The sequence below is a fragment of the Microcebus murinus genome, chromosome 12, assembly GCF_040939455.1.
Source record: "Microcebus murinus isolate Inina chromosome 12, M.murinus_Inina_mat1.0, whole genome shotgun sequence".
Taxonomy (NCBI): domain Eukaryota; kingdom Metazoa; phylum Chordata; class Mammalia; order Primates; family Cheirogaleidae; genus Microcebus; species Microcebus murinus.
Window position 1 is genome coordinate 71,853,021 of NC_134115.1, and position 17,679 is coordinate 71,870,699.

Sequence of the window (17,679 nt, forward strand, 5' to 3'; positions counted from 1 at the left end):
CTTCTCTTTGTACATCTTCCTTCACTCTTCCTTATGTTGATGGGATTTCTGTGGTTCTCTGTGCAGTCTTAACTCTGTATTCCCTATTGGCTGATATAAAAACAAAACCAGGAGTCTACTCTTGGGGCTCTTTGTGCCCTAATCCAGATTCCTAGGGGAATAAATATAAATGATCCATCTCTACCTTTGGATTGCCACCTATAATCTAAACAGAAAGAAAACGACAACCCCATGAGTGGGCAAGGGACTGAGGAGGTGGGGTATGGTTCTAGCGGTTGCTGACTGACATGGTCTACAAAGATATGAGCTATGAAGAGAAGAAAAAATTTAACACTATAATTAGGCTTAGCCAGTAGGAAAATTGTTTTGGAAATATATCAGGTCAAATTGTACTTCCAAAAGAGCACCAAATGCCAGGAAACATGGTGTGGAGATTGGGAGAATTCAAGTGTAAAAGTATTACTGGGAAACTACAAAAATGTTATTTATGATTGAGAGCTGTGAGAAAAGAAATGCTGTCTTCTTACCAGGTATTTTAATAATGCCCATAAAGGAAAAGTTTAGCAGGAGTTTTGAATATATGAAAGACACAGAAAATCTCATTATTATATTACAAGTATTTGGGCTTCAGCAACAACCTAACTCTGGAACTATTCAAAAACTCAAATATATTTCAAATTAAATCTGACACAGAGGAGTTTCAAAGGGGTAGAGGTTAAAGGGAGATTTTAAGTTCATGAACTTACTGTGTATTTTGTTTGTTATAGTTATCTTAAATTCATCAAAAACACATTAATTTGTGACATTTATTAGCATTCCAAATAAATGACATTTGGAAGTTTGTTTTATTTTTATTTTCTTTTTCCTTTTTGTATATGTTTGTATGAATGACCCCATCACTTAAGCATTATGGAGCTAAAGATTCTGTGTTTATCATTAAAAAACTGAAATTAAACCCCAAATGATTTAGGGTTGAGTTTTATTCACATATCAGAAGATTTATTATAGGTATTTAAATGTTCGATCGATGAGGGTAGTAATATGTATATACATCATCCTTCAAAGGTGTTGACTTTAAAAATTATTTTGAATAAAATATAGTCTCTTGTGGATTAAGCAATTCTTATAATTTAGTTACATGCTCACTCTTACGACAATGACAGTGCTCTTTAAATATGCATTGGAAATATAAATGAATCTAGTTCATTGCCTACTATATTCGAAGAATTTTCTTCAAATATTATCATGGAACTGATTGGTAGAGCAAGGGTTTTCTTTTGATCTGAAAAAACTACTAAAATAATCAAACAGAGGTTTTTTTGTGTGTGTGAATTGGGATAGCATATGAAAAGAATAGGAATATATGATGCAGGGGGACACAGAATATTCCAGAATGGGGTAAACTGAATATAGCTAGAAGAGCAAGTTTTGTACTGAGGTTTGTAACATATAAATTTAGAAACTTCAGTTTAGGCTGTATGATTGTTTGATAATAGGGTTTGGGGTCACCTGGGACTAAAAAAATTGATTTTTGTTTGAGGCATAATTTTATTTAAATAAAGGATGTGAGATTGAGTACTGACTTAGGAGTAGAGGAACCCAAGAATTCAGAAAACTAGATAAATGAAGAGGACAAAGGTAGGTAAATATCTTGCAACTAGAAGATACGATCTCCTACTGCCTCAGTGATTTGGTCTCTGTAATGATTGGTAGAGACATCTATCACGGCACACGAGGTGGGAGATGATAGCTGCTGTAATTATATCATGTAAGAATGGCATGTGAGAGGCAATTTCCTGGACTGAAAGGGGGAGGAGTGGGTGTGAGATAAAGGTGATCACTTGGGATTATCAGGCACTTTAGAGAGTATCCATTCAAATGACAGTCTCCAGTTTATGGCCACACCACCCTGAACGCACCCGATCTCATCAAATGACAATGTCCAAATGTTCACTACTCTTAGTCCTGTGTTTTACTGCAGTCTGCCGTCTGCTTGATCATGGTGTATCCAAGTCCCTCTTGTTGGCTGCCCTCTCTACCTCATGTCTTTGCAATGAACTTTATTGGTGAGTATGTACCAGTATATGTTGCATCTACTAGATCTTCTGACCACATGGCATAGAGGTAGTTTTGCATGGTGGTTAAGAATTTAGTTTGTCCCAGACTGCCTGAATTTGAACCCTTGTTCCTCAACTTAACCAGTAGTGTAACATGGTCAAGACAATTACATTCTCTATGCCTCAGTTTCCTCATCTGCACGTTGGGAATAATAATAATAGTAACTTAACTGAGGAAGTTTGCTGTTGTGAGGATTTAATAAATTCATACAGGTAAAGTGCTTTAGGTGGTGTCTGACAGCAATAATCACCCATCACCATTTACCATGATTTGTCCATGGAACTTTTAACATGTTGCTAGAATACTCTGTCAAGTAGATGGACCATTTATAATGCAACCCACATTTCATTCAGAGCTATGAATGATCCACAGGCTGACATGATAGGACATGAGATAGGGAGAATTGTAACTCTATAAACAATAATCATACACTCCATCTGGGTGAAAAACAAGGTGATAATGCCCTGAGTATAGGACTGGAAAATTAACCACTGAAATTTGTGGTGTTATGAGGATCACATCACGGGAGTGGTTAACGGGCAGTACTGGTCGTGACATTGACAGGGGACATGAATTCAAAAGCTCAGAGTCTGCAGATTCCCTCTGAACTCACTGGATGACCTTCTGTCCAGAAGTGCTATAGGGTTTGCTTCCTTGATCACATTTTGGAGAAAAAAGGTGGGAATCCACACCCATCTGAGATTCTTCTCTGTGCTTTCCATTGCTCTCGTGGGAAAGTTATCTGAAGGATGAATTTGCTCAAATTCTCCCACCACTTCAAAAGTCAAACATCCACTGAACATTCTTTTCAGAAAAAGTCTTAAGTACATTGTTTTAGCTAAAACACCCAAAAAATTAGAGAAACACAATGCAATCCTTGATATACTAAAATTAAATATACTAAAAGTATGTCTTTCCAAGAACTCTAAAGTTATAATAAATAGCATTTTCTAGGTCCTGTAGGAGATATTATATAATGGCAAATAAGATATGATCTCTACCCTCAACAAGCAGAGGGAAGACAACAGATGCTGAGGAAGAGTTGTGTATCATGTATATCTATAATTTATCTAATAAGATACTTCCTTACGGAATTGTTGTACATTTTGGGAAAATATCAAATAGGCAAATACAGATTACTCTGCAAAATTCCTGAGAAGAACTACACTGCGGTGACCTCAGCCACCTTTACCTACTAAATTCTGATATTGGTTCTTATGTCTTGAAACTATGGGAGAAAGAGAAAATTTTGATAGAAAAAAAGTGAAAGGAAATAAAGAGCAACCCACTGGTGGTTTCTGGGTTTGTGGATGCTCAAATGCTGGCCCAGGTGTGAGTTCTTTGGAGAAATCTCCATTTTTTTTCTCAGATCCCACTTCCAGTTCTAACTACCCACTACACAAACTTCTTATTGCTGGAGTTATCCTGTTAGTGGGCAATGAAATGATTCGAGTTGAGCTATTTTCCACATTTCCTCTTGCCCATGGAAAAGTCAGGCATCCTTGCTTTGCTAAGTGTTGACAGGACGGGCTGCTCCTCTGAGCCTTCCTTTCAACCTGCAGCAGCAGACTCTGTTGACGCCTCCATCCTGACCTTCCCGGATTTCCCAGTCCAGTATCTGCCTCTTTGCCCGAGGGCTCTTCTTGGGTGCCTGGAGACCACTCTGCCCCCTTGCCCGGGACATAGGAGTGACAGAGAATTAATGCACTCTAGGGAGGAACCCTCAACAGTGACTGATGTGAGGTGGTCTATAAATACCTGAGATACTTCACCCTTCAGCTGTGATACTTCTAAGGCCTGAATTCCACACTTGCTTCCTAATGTTTCCCTGCAGCATTAAGCCTTAACTACCTTTCCATGTTGTTGTTGGCTGTCTTCCTTGCTTTGTCTCACTCCCCTTCTCTCCTATCAACATTTACTAGCCTCAACTTCCAAATAATTTATTTATACTCAAACCCTCATCTCAGGCTGCGCTTCTGGCAGAAGCTAAACTGAGACACTGACTGTGTCTCCAGCTCACTTCTCCCATAAACAGGCACAAAGGCAAATCAAGCTTCTGCCCAAGTAAATTCCAGTCAGTATGTAGAATGCCGGTCTTCCCTTTGCTCAGCTGCTGGAGAGGAAAAGCACTATGTGAGGGACATGGGGAGGTTTGTCTTTCAGCTTGAACACTGCTGTCCCCAAAGTCCAGGATCCTGATGTTGCCCTGCTGTCTGTCTCTGTTTCTCTCTTGTTCCTCGGTTCTCTGCTTATGTGATCTAGAGTAAGGGGCAGGATGCGGGGAGAGGGGTGTGGTTGATTCTGTAGGGCCAGTTCCGCAGTGTCTGTGAACACTGAGGGAGTGTGTCCTCCTCAATGGCCGGTGGCTCTCGTTAAAATGTGGAATACTCGGTGCTCTTTAGTCTGAGCCCTGGGCCCTGGTGCCAAATCTGGGATGACAGAGAAAACCTCACATAACATCCTTTGCAGATGCTTCCTTAAAATGCACTTTTTTACTAAGTAGATACAAATAGCCTAAACTTTGCTGTCTGTATTGCTAGAAAATTCCAACAATAATTGCCTCAAACCATCACTTTTGCAGCAACATTTAAAAGCCAAGTATGCATGTTTTGAAGGAAAACATGACTAAAAAGAGAGAAATCATGACTAGGAACAGGACTGTGAAAAACATAAATAAGCAACTAAAATTTGCTTAATTTATTTCCAAGTCCATTTCAGATTCGTCTGAAAAGGTAAAGCCTCTACAATAGGACTAAAATTGATGAAGCCAGATGTGACTAAATTGGTGCAGGTCAAAATGAGCGAGCTAAGTTCGAGATCCCCATATCAAAAAACACACTCAAATGTGCCTGGACCCACTCCATCCACAGCAGCAAGCAAAGACTGCCTTTCACTACACAGGACAAATGACACGATAAAACATGAAGCTTGAGAGCTAGAAAAGCAGAATTAATTGTGGAAAATGGGTCTTTTGATGCAAGTATTTCATTTACATGTGATAACATTAGAATGTCAGAAAACATTTTTCTTCCCTGGAATGTTCTTTGGTGAGGATAGGGTAGACTAACAGAACAGTGAGTCAGTGCCCCTATCCATGTGTGACAAACCAAAGGAAGGCCACTATCTCCTGACCTCTCAGCAAGGTGGTGGAGTCGGTTATTTCCACCATGTGCAGCCTCCACACCCTGCTCTGGGTCACATCTTGGCCACTAGGTGCCTCTCCTAACATCACTCATAGCTTGCCCAGCAGTGAAACAAGCACTCTCACCTGTAATGCAGATTTTTTTTTTTTTTGAGTCTGGATTCTCAAGATCCAGTGTGCACTAGGAAAGAGGAACAGCTGGAGTAAAGAACAGGGTCCACAGGGGCAGAACCCTTCAGTCTGGAACCATTTCCCAACCCTGACGGACTCCATGCCACAGCACTTGACATTTGAAAAAAAAAAAAAAAAAAAAAAAAAAAGACCAAAATGGTTTGATTTCAATTCCCTAATAATCATTTCACTTTTTAAAGCAGAGCTGTATTGTGGAATAGAAAGAAAATTCTTGTGAATATTTAAGATAAAATCTGGGGCTTTAGAGGATTTTTACATTTAAGACCAAATAACTTCAGGCTATGCCACCAGATGCCCCAAAGGTATGTCATTTTTCAGTCACCTTTGCCTAGGTAAAACAATGATATTTTCTCCCCCTAGTAAGTTATACATGGTCATTACAGCTAATTTTTCAAATGCAGAAGAGAGTCTATAGCCCTACTACCCTGAATGTGCCTGGTCTTGTCAAATGCAGAAGAAACAGAGACAGTTTCCCTGTAGATAGATGTCCACAGGGAAATATGCTACCTGTAGATAACCCTATTAATATTTTGAAAGCTTTCTTCCCAGTTTCGTGTTCCATGAATGTGTATAGCTTATGAACTTAAATGTACATTATATAGAGAGGTTTTGATACTAACAGTAAATACACCCAGAGTTTCACCTCATTTAATATGTTTGGACAATTTACTATGTCATTGAATAGTCTTTTAAAATATGGTTTTATTGACTATAGCACATGTCAGTGCGGGTATGTCTTTACTTTATTAAGCGCTTCTTGAGTTGTTGGAACTTGGTGGTTCCTGGCTATAGCTTCCGTGTGAAGTGTCATCCGTCAGAATTCCCGTGCTGGTCCTCCTACACTTCCATTTCTAACTCTTCCCCTGGGAAGCAGGGGCTTCCTCAACTATCTCCTCCCTTTTGTCCTTTGGCTGCCCAGAAGGGACCTAAGTTTGAGAAAGGAGGATCTGATGCAGGTGGCATTCATTTGCCCAGTATTTCCCATGCCTAGAAGGCAAGTCAGTCTAATTCAGCATTCAGAAGCCATGCACCTAAGCCACATTCTCCCTTATCAGGAGATGAGGGCATGTTTGACTTTCCATCTGCCTTTTCTGTTATACTATATAACTCAATTGATCTAGAACTCAGGAGAGGTGAAGAAAGGTGTAATTGGTTGGGCCCTCCCAAACCACAGCCATATTGTTTCTGAATTTTTCCTATTTCAAATATACTAAATATACCAAAGGTAATACCGGGATGAACTTTCTTTTGTAAGGATTATGGTTATCTCAGATTATTTTCTTATGAGAAATTCCTTGATTGCTAAATATTTAGTATTAAGATTTATACTTTTATTGAAAACATACTGACAATTTACCATATTGCTCTGGAAACATGCTGACAATTCCTTAAATCTATAGACAAATTGTGAATGCTCCATGTTTAGAGAAAAGAGTCTGTGAAGAGGAAGATCTTAAAGGTATGAGAAACAAGAGGAAATACTTGGTGAAAGGTCAGCCTTGCTCAAGGAAAGGACCTTTACTCTGATAAATGTAAGAAAATAAGGACAAATGCAAATGCACAAAAGTTCATAGGCAGATTTAGTGAAAACTTGAGAGTTTACATCTAAAAAAATTAAAAGCATATGACTTTTAACCACATACACATATGTACATTTCAAATGCCATCTTTGGAATTAAAAACAAACAAACATATTTTTCATTAGCAACCACTACACCCTATATCCAGCTGCTGTAGAATAGGCAATCAAAATTGAGGCCATTAGCAGTGTTCCCACAGGAATTAAGAAAATAGTGCATTAAAAATACATGCATCTCAAAATATATTTTATATACTTTAGCATTAGCTTACAACTGCAAAAATTTTCAACTTTGTGTTATTAGCTGTACTTAGTATATGATTCAATTATGTAATAAATCCTGCTAAGATATTTACAAACTTTTTCTTTATTTATATTGTAGGAATTAAATTTGTCCTTAATTTCAAATTGTATTAATTCACATAAAACAAAATAGCTCTCACAATTTCAATATATGCACTAATTGGAATCTACACTCAAAGTTTAATTATCCAACCTCTATTAGTCTCTGTTGCCTTTTCTGCAAAATTAAGACAAAAATAATACTATAAAAGCCCCGTGTAAATTACAATCACTTTAGAAATTTAAGGTCCATTTAGCCAAGAAGGAATGCATTTAACAATTCTACTTCATGGTCAGTGGTAAGAGAAATCCCCTTTGGCACATTTACATCATTAGGTCATGGGTGGAGAACTTTTCTACGCTTTGACCACAGCTGTGAAGTAGGACAGACCAGTCTGCCCTTTCCATGGATTTCAACAAAACATAATATAATACTGGCAGTCAATAATGATAAGTGACTTTGACAGTAGCAGTAGGTATGCATTCTTACTACACACAACAGTGTCCTATACATAGGAAATAGAAAAACTAATAAATGAAATATGGGCAGTGCTAGATTAAGAAAAAATTTGGATTTGATATGAAGATTACTTGCCCTTTCTCCAAATTAAGAATTTTAGTACCACTTTTTGCCTGGAAAATATATATGAGGTATGGATCTATTTTATGCACTGAGGATTCATTTATTCATTATTCATTCATTCCATTTACACTTCTAGAGTTATGATGGAATTACAGAAGAGGTTCCTACATAAGACCAAAGGCAATAGATGAGAATTGTTAAAAAAAAACTTTAAGAAGCACAAAAGAGAGAACATTTCTGGTATTCATTTAGAAATATCTCTCTTCAGCATTGGGAAAGAACTTATCTTTTGTAACAATGAGCAATTCTTGACGTCAAAATCTGTGTTCCGAGTTTGGAACAGCTGAATCCATTGCAGATGATTTGAGGGCCCCCACCTCTTTCTCCAGGGAAGAAGAACCCAGACTGTCCTTAATCCTTCAGCACTGGGTCTATCAGAAAGACTAGTGCAAAATTTTCAAATATTGTTATTAGGCTTTTGTATGAAAAAAAATCCAGAACTGGTCCTAATTTTGTTCATCAGGGTGTTAATCTAGTGGCATCTCACACATCTCCAGATTTTATTAGCAAACACAAAAGTAGATGTTTTCTTCCCATAAGGCTAAAAGGAGATTGTTCTCCAGGTAAAGGTGTGAATGGGTACCAGTGTGGACATATAATGGATGCTGCTCTTTCCTTGAAGCTAGAAAGAGCTTCCACACATGGAGTCCCAGTCCTCTGGCCATCCAAAGCTTGCATTTTTGGCAAGACAGCACATTCCCCACCAGTGGATCATATTTCTAGAATTCTGGAACAATGAGGAAAACAGAATTTTTGTTTCAAAGGAAGCTTCACGCTATGTTTGTTTAACAGAATTTAGCAAAAGCGAAGTGGGAATGAGGGGCTCTGATTTTATTTTTATGTGAAATGCTTAGGATGTGGAGAGCCTGGCACTCATAGTGGGGTCAATCCAAAATACCCAGTTTAGAAAATGCAATTTATAAACACATGGCAGGGTGAAAACCCAAGAAGAAAGATTAGGAAGCAGTTGTTCCCCAGAAAGGAAAAGCTAAAGAGCTTTCAATTAACTCTGTAGAAGATTTTCACCTAATTAAGTTCAAGGTGCTAAACTCTCCCCCAGGCTATCGATGGTGTCTCTGGAAGGATCTGTACTGATTCTGCCTTAGTCCTTGCACTGTTTGATAAGTGCTAGGGTTTGGAGTCTGAAGAGGTGGTGTCTGAAGGGAAAATGTCTACACTGCAGTTATTCATTCAAATCAAGTGTGATAATAGTGAGTATCCACCACAGTTGTAAATTGTTATCTTTTCTTGTTGTTCTGCCATCCAGGCTGGAGTGCAGTGACACAATCCCTGTTATCCTTTTTGTTTAGTCAATCATATGGGCTGAGAGATAACAGCAAATTTCGTGTTGGTAAAGAAAATTCTACATTTCAAGAGTTTTACATAAGAGGAATGAGATGTCTCAACTGTTAGGGGTAACTGTGTGCTTGAAAAGGGGTGTCTGTGTACTGTATATGCTTATGTGTGTTTCTGTCTGCCCGTGGTTGTGTCTGTGTGTAGTTGTGTGGGCACTCAGTTTCAAATGGAAGATTTGAAAAACTAATCTTTCTTGAAAAACGAATCTTACTTTGTGGAAAGTAACTAATAATCCCCAAAATGTCCCTGTGATTTTCAATTTCACATAAAGGCTACATCACAAGCAGTTCTAATATTACCACTCTGTACACACATGGGAATCTGATGAAAGATCTTATTTCCATGATAAAATGTACATCTCAGATCAAAACCCAAACAATACAGCTTCTCATTTTCAAACTAATTCTGTGACCAAACACTTCTATCTGATGATGATACAAAAATTCATATTTAAACCTCCACTAACACCATTTCTAAACATTGGTCATCTTCTAGCAATTTTCTCTAAACATTATATTTTAATTATACCTAGGAATGCTCATCACAGGCTTGGAAAAGTTACAGTAAAGACATGTGGGTTTCCAGGTTAGACAGGGACTGGGTCCAGCTGACCCTCTTCTGCACTTTCTCATAACCCAACCAAAATGAGAAAAGAAAAATAAAGTCAAGGGGAAGTTCAGTTAACACAAACTTTTGAGAAATCTCTGCTTGTTAGATTACAAATGGAGCCGGGCTAAAGTACGACACTGGGAACCTTCTTGGCAATTCCACTTTCCAAGACAGGATGTAGTATTTGGAAGAGGAAAGCTGAACACAGAGTAGGTCTTGAAGCAAGCACTGTATACTTGACTCATTACCCATTTTACTGTTTTAGATCAACATTCTCAGAGGCCCCGGGCAATCTGGCCAAACCAAACAGAGGAGCTGGTATATGGCAAGTTTCCCCCTAATGCAGCAGGGTTCTTCCTTGACACAGTGGACCATGGCTTTAGGAATACAGCCAGCCACCAAGACTTCATGAGTACTTGGCGTGGAGGCCAGGTCTAACAGGGAACTGAGTCTGCAAAACTGAACCCTGCATGGTATAACTTCTTCAACTAATAGAGAGCATCTTTAAGTAACTATTTTATCTCTTAAAGGCAAAAGCCTTTAAAATTTCTTAAGCAATGGAAAAAGCAGAAATGAAGAAAAACAGATTCAATAAATAGATGGATAAAACAATAGATGCTACCACCCTAAACAAAATTAAAAGACAAGTGAAACACTGAGAAAAAATATTTTCCACATACTTGGCAGCTGAGGGTTAATTCATCAAGTTTTAAAAAGTATTTGCAAATCAATAAGAAAAAGAACCACCTCAAATAAAAAATACATAGTAATCCCAAAGTATTTTAATGGGTATTCAAAAAAGAAGAGCTATATATGGCCAACAATACATTTTCAAATGTTCAGCCTCACTAAATAGGGAAATATAATTTAAAATGGGACTCCATTCCCCACTTATAAAGTTGGGGAAGAGAATATTGAAATGATATTAGTCTGCGTTGCATAGGTACTGACATAGGTACTGCAGGTGGAATGCAATTTGGTACCATTTTCTGCAGAGCAACTTGGCACATGTATCAAATGCCTTTAAAAAATGTGCATACTCTTTGATGCAATAATGCTACTTCCAGAATTTACACTGAAGAAATTATTAGAGATATGGGCAAAGATTTAGTCATATAATGTTTGTAACAGCCTTAATATATAATAATCGGTAATTACACAATAAAAAATAAAAACATATTCTATAGTGGGAGACTGTGTAACCACATAAAAATAATAAAATAAGTATAATTCTTATTATGGAAACAAGACTGTAAAATATGGTGGAACAGAAAGTCAAATTACAAGAGAATGTACAATCAGATTCTTTTCTGGGTAAACATAATCTATGCAAGACATATGTACATGTACAAAGACATACCTGATATCTAGACAACTGCGAAAAGTCAAGAAAGATGTGTACCCAAATATTATAATGTATATATAGGAAAATTTTTTCTGATATTTTATTTTCCTATAAAAACATTTATTATGTTTTAATAGAAACATAAAATGTATTTAAAGAGAGAAAAGAAAAAAATGAATCAAAGAAACTCAACAAGAATCCAGATACAGAAGACATATTTTTAAAAGGCAATATTTCTATACATCAAGAATAATTGTCTAAAATTTAATTTTAAAAGATGCCATTCATGATAGTAATAGTGAATAGAATATATTTAGGTATGAATTTGAAAAATATATACAGGACTTATTTTCTAAAAAGCCCTAACTTTACTAAAGCATATGTATAAATGAATATATGCTTTTGAATTGGAAGAACTATTATTATAAAAATATAAATAATCCCCAAGCTAATACAATAGTTTATATATTAAAATAAAAACCCTGATTTCATTGGTAATATGTGAAAATAAATTTAAAAATCATATTAAATAATAAGTGGGCAAGAATTCATTAGAAAAGAAATCGCTAAGAAAAAAGGAGAGAGAATTTGCACTATCAGATATTTAAATATGTTGCAAAGTTACAATAGTTAAATCATTTTGGCACAGATTAAAAATAAGATAAATAATGGAATAAAATAGAAAGCCAGGAGGAGATCAAATACCCATAAGCATTTAGTATATGGTAAAAGTGGCATTTAATTAAATTGGAAAAGGACAGATCGCTATTGAGCAAATGGTGCCGGGGCAACTGGTTAACTATTTTAAAAAATAAAATGGTATGACATCTTTGTCATACCACACACAAAAATAAGTTTCAGATGGATTAAACTGTTAAATGTAAAGCTATTTCTCTGATTTGAGAAATGAGAATGCCATTCTAAGACTATAAGCAAATATATAATCATAAGGACAATGTTTGATTTGAGTGTATAACAATTTAAATCATTCATATAACAACACTTCCATAAACAAAAGTAAAAGATATCGAACTAGGAAAACACTTGCAACACATATGAACAAGACTTACTGGCCTTACTATATAAAGAGCTTTTACAAATCATTAAGAAAAAAACAAACAAACATGCACTGTAATGGCAAAATGGGCAAAAATTATGTCCAGATAATTATAAAAGGAAAAATACAAATGTCCAGTAAATGTATTAGAAAATATTCATCCTCAAAAATCAAAAATTGGCAAAAAATGATACCTCTATTCGCCTATCAAATTGGCAGCAATATTAAAAAAAACAATAATACATGATATTGTAAGATAGTCTGCTGGTGGGAATGTAAATTTATACAACCCTCCAAGAGAGAAATGGACAATATGTATTGAGAAGTTTATAAATGTTCCTATCCTTTAATTCAGAAACTTTTATAGAAATTCTTCCTAAAGAAGTAATTGGGTCCACAAATATTTGTGTTCACTATAATTTAGTTAAGAAAAAACCTAAGTGTCCAATCATAGGTGACTGGAAAGAAATTATGGTGCTTGCATACAATGGAATAGTATGCAGCTGTTGATGTAGGACATTCCAATCATGATATAATAAATTAAAAATACAGGCTACAAAACAACAATGAACCAATTTGATTAAAATTACGTATGGATGTGCATACTTGGCAAATGTTCAACAACATGTAAACAGTGGCTTTTTAAGAGTGATGGGATTATAGTGGGTTTTTTTTCTCCTTGTTGTTTTATTTATTCCACAAACACTAGCTTGCTATTATGTCAGATATTCTATATACTACGAATTTTCTGATTACCTTGTAATCAGAAAAAGAGATACATTTTGTACAAGTCCATCATCCGAAACTGACTTCATCTTCCAGATGCTAAAAAGCTAATAAAGAACTTGGAGCAAAAATAGGAAGGACACGAACCTTAATGAACGCATAAAATGACTTTGAAAAGAGTTGGGGAAATATTCAGATCACTCCACGTCCTGCCTTTAGAAGTACTTTGTAAACCGTACTCACCTGTTCCAAGCTTGGGTGCCCTCTGTTCCTACAAATGTGAGCCTGGGTAGCATCTTAAGGATGCCTGTCTAACAGGGTCCTCAAAGCGGACCATTGAAGGAGCCGGGCATGTCTCTAAGCATTTAAAATCCATTATCCCACTGGACCCCTCAGCAATAATAGGAAGGTGGCGGTGACTGTGGACAGGGACGCTGGACTTGGGGAGGTCGTGCCTTGCCCAAGGCTGAACCCCGGGAGAGAGAGCTGGGCAGGCCGAGGCGGGTGGGGAGGGCCGGGGCCGGGAGGGGCGGGCGGGCGGGCGCCTTACCGCGGCTTGCTGGAAGGCGCCCTTGGTGTAGGTGCCGCCGCCGCGGTAGGTGATGGCCGGGATCTCGCGGCTGAGCAGCGCGCACTTGTGCTGGTGCGCGCGGCGGGAGGAGATGTAGTCGACGCGCGGCACCACGTTGTTCTTGGACGAGAAGGTCACGATGGCCACGCGCGTGGCCGTGGGCACCACGGGGAAGTCCGACAGCAGCTTGCGGACGAACTTGAGCTCGCTGAGGAAGTTGGCTTGGCCCACGCTGGACGACTCGTCCACCAGGAAGACGAGCTCCAGGCGCTCGCTGAGCTCCCGCAGCTGCCGCACGCGCCGCCGGAACGCCTGGCCCAGCCGCTCCACTTTGCTCTCCGCCGCGTCCTCGCCCGGCTCGGGCGGCGCGGCCAGCGCGGGCAGCCGCCCCGGGGCCCCGGGGGCCGCCTCGGGGAAGAAGCGGAAGCTGAAATTACGCGACGGGGACATCTGCTGAAAGGTCGCCCAGCCCGAAACGAGCGCCAGTCCCCAGCAACAAAAGGCCAGGCGCGGCCACATCGCGCTGGAGACGGAGCGGTCGCGCCGGAGCGCAGGCGGCGGCCCCGGCGGGGAGAGGCGCCCGGCGGCCGGGCTGGCGGAGGGCGCGCGCGGAGCGGGCGGCGGGGCGGCGGCCGCGAGCCTCAGCGCCCTTTCATCTGACACTGGGGACACAATCCAGACTCCTCCGGCAGCTGGGGACTCGGGAGGGAACGGCGCGCGCTCTCTGCCCCTCTCTCTCTCCTCTTTTTTTCTTCCCTCTCTCCTCCTCCTCTCTCTCCCTGAAGCCTATAAAATGTTTGAAGGAAAGGGGGCAGTCAAGAAAAACCTCCCGCTTCCCTCCTTCTCTCCCTCTCTCCCGCCTCCCCCGGTCTCTCCCTCTCCCCTCTGCTCTCTCCTTTCTCTATCTCTGCCTGTATCTCTCTCCTCCCCCTCTCATTCTCCTCCGGGTTCAAGCCAACGACTGGGAGATTCCATGACACCAGAACCCCGCGTCTGTCAGGCTGTCAACATTCCCGCAGCAAGCGCACCAGCGCCGAAGCCCTGATTGATCCCATATGTCTGGCAGGAGCTGCAGAGGAATTCACTGGAGATGGATCCAGATACCGAGAGTGCCACAGTAATTGGAAACACTTTGTAGAAGAAAACACACACACATGGACTGGCCAGGGAGTTGAAAGCATCCTTTGAAAACTGCTTGCTCACCTTTTGTGTTTCTTTCCCCGCTTCAGTGCTCCAACACCCTCCAACCGAGATGTCTGTAGGACTTTCTTGATGTGGATTTCTGATCGGTGGTGTGTGCAAGCATGCAGACCCTTGAGGGCCCCCTCAGACCACACCACATAGGGGATTGCATCTACCCCTATACATTCCATAGGGATGATTTCTCATGGTGCCTTTTCATGCATTTATTTATTCATCCATTTGTTCATTCATTTATTTAACAAATATTTTTTGAGTACCCATGATGTGCTAGGATATGTGCTAGGCACCAGGAATATAAGGAGGAACAAAGATGTACATGGATCATGTCCTCAAGGAACTCACAAGGCAACAAATGAGGTGACTATTAACCAGATATTCACATGCAAAACACATATAATTACAAGTGACTGTGCTAAGTGCTATAAAGGAGATCTTAGGTAGACAGACTTGACCTTGGAGAGGCCAGGGAAACCTTCTTGAGGATGTAAAGTTTGTGCTGAAATTTGAAGTCTGAAGTCTGAGGTGTCCCCCCCCCCAACTTCCTTTCATGTGCTCTTGGTTTATTTCAACAGGTGAGATCCACCTGGCTTTGAATGGTAGCTGGCATATATCTGCTTTGAAACACGAGTGGCTACTTGGAGGTGGTTATTCCAAAGCAAGACCCCGCAAAGGGATTGGTACAAATGTAAAGAAGGAGCACAATTTGCACAATTTGCTCTTGGTTAAAAGACCAGAATTAGGAGCCCTGGGTAGATATGCCTCTGCAGTTCTATAAACCACCTGAGATTGAGTCACTTCCAATCCTTGGCTCAGTTTCTATATCTATTTCATAATGGAATTCAGCAGTGTATTGGTTGAAATATTAGAGCTCTGGCATCAGTTTGCCTGGGATGAAATCTTGGCTCTACCAAGGTATGACCTTGACATTAGTTTGTTCATTTCTAAAATGGAGTAATAATAGTAACATCTTAACATTTATTATAAAGATTAAATCATAAATTAGTAAAGTTCTTAGGACAGTGCTATGAATGTAGCATGTACTCTATAAATGCTGGTTGCTGTTATTGTCATCTTTAATTATGAATGTTTTCCAACATCCATGTTTTCCAAATCCTTGTTTTCCTAACAATCTTTATTGACCGCCTGTGTTCCAGCATGTTGGATAATGAGGACTTAAAGGTGAATAAGACTCAGTTCCATTCTTCTAGAAGCTTAAAGAATATCAGAAAAGAAAATAGATTTGTAAACCATTACAAAGCAGTAGGATGATTGCAAGAATGGAGAAGAGGGAGTAAGGAAGAGAAAGATTTAAATCTTACTGGGGAAAGAGCAAGACCTCATTTGAGCTGGAACTTTAAAAAAAAGAGAAAGTTTTTCCAAATTTTATTTACTGTGTATTATTTAAAACACTTCATTAAAAGCTAACATTTCAGGACCTTTATGTGCAAGACACCATGGCAACTGCTATGTGCACTATCTCTTGTGTTCCCCACAAAAACCCAGGGAGGTAGGCAATTGCTTTAGAACTCTGGTTGCAAGCAATAGGCACCCAATTTCTTCTAATTTAAACAAGAAGGGATTTTTTGGCTCACAAAACTAAACTGGGAAAAAGACAGGGGGTGGAGCTGGTCTCAGAAAGACTTGGAAAAGGAAATCAAGAACCACTTAGGTCTTCAATTTTTTTTTCTCACTTCTGCTTCTCTTTGCACGCTACATTTATTCTCTTCTTCAGATTTATGACCTGAGAAAGAATGACTTTCACCACAAGCTCAAGTTAAAAAAAATTAACAAAAACCACCACCACTACCCTGTTAAAGAAGGACTCCATGAGAGTAGGCATGGGTCAGGTGCCCATTCTTTAAGCCAGCATTGTAGTCGAGGGGAGGGACCACTAAAATTGTCCTAGCTTAGGTCATATGCTCACTATGGTAGAGACTCCTAGTCATCTATCCCACACTTATAGTCTCGCCTTCTGGAATAGCAATAGAATCCCTGAGTGTTAGTTGGGCACAAAAGCTTCCTAGAATAAAGAACTACATTTCCCAGCCTCTCTTATATCAGATATGACCATGTAATTAGGTTCCTAGCAATGATATAAAATGTGTTGGCTTTATATGGCAGCTTCTGGAAAACATTTAAAAAAAATAGCTGCTGTCTTTTATCTTCATCTTCCTTTCATCCTTTATTTCATCTTTCTGTCTAGAACATGAGTATTGTAGCAGAATCCAAGCAGCCATTGTGGACCATGAGAATGGTGATTACATTCTATAAATGGGTGAAGCCTGGTCCCTTGTGGACGTCCTACAGTAGAACCACCATACTCATTCCAGATTGCCTATCTATCCCTTTTATGTTGAGTTTTTCTGTCGCATTCAGCTGAACTTAATCCTGATGAATGTACTTAAACCTGTAAACATGAAGGCTACGCTATCAGTACATGGTTTCATGATACTGTGACAGAGAAAAGAGGACATAATGAATTACACACTGGCTCTAAAATTTGCCCCCCAAGGTGACACACATCACTTCTGCTCCATTTCATTAGCCAAAGCACATCACATGCCCCCATCTAACTCCAAAGGGACTAGGGGAGTACAATCTTACCATATTTCCAGAAAGCAGAAAACTATAAATATTTGATGAACAGCACAAATAATTGCCATATTGAGTCACATAGCAATAGCAATGGAGACACAATTGAGTTTCAAAGGAAAAGTAGAGCCAAAACTCTGGGAAGCTCTCCCCTAAAATTGAGGAGGCTTCTATAGGAAAGAATTATAAATTGGTTTTAGGGAG

The 17,679-nt window shown here is 39.3% G+C and overlaps 2 protein-coding genes across 2 annotated transcripts in view; both read right to left on the reverse strand.

The window, feature by feature from the left end:
* The window catches only part of SVEP1 (sushi, von Willebrand factor type A, EGF and pentraxin domain containing 1), a 172,632-nt gene extending 158,101 nt beyond the window's left edge, over nt 1-14,531 (reverse strand). Inside the window, exon 1 of the mRNA XM_012736740.3 lies at nt 13,660-14,531. Within this exon, the coding sequence (XP_012592194.2) occupies nt 13,660-14,199 (540 nt within the window). The 5' untranslated portion in view covers nt 14,200-14,531. The remainder of the gene's footprint in view (nt 1-13,659) is intronic.
* TXN (thioredoxin) overlaps nt 1-17,679 on the reverse strand; it is a 335,018-nt gene that overhangs the window by 253,593 nt on the left and 63,746 nt on the right. The window lies entirely within an intron of this gene.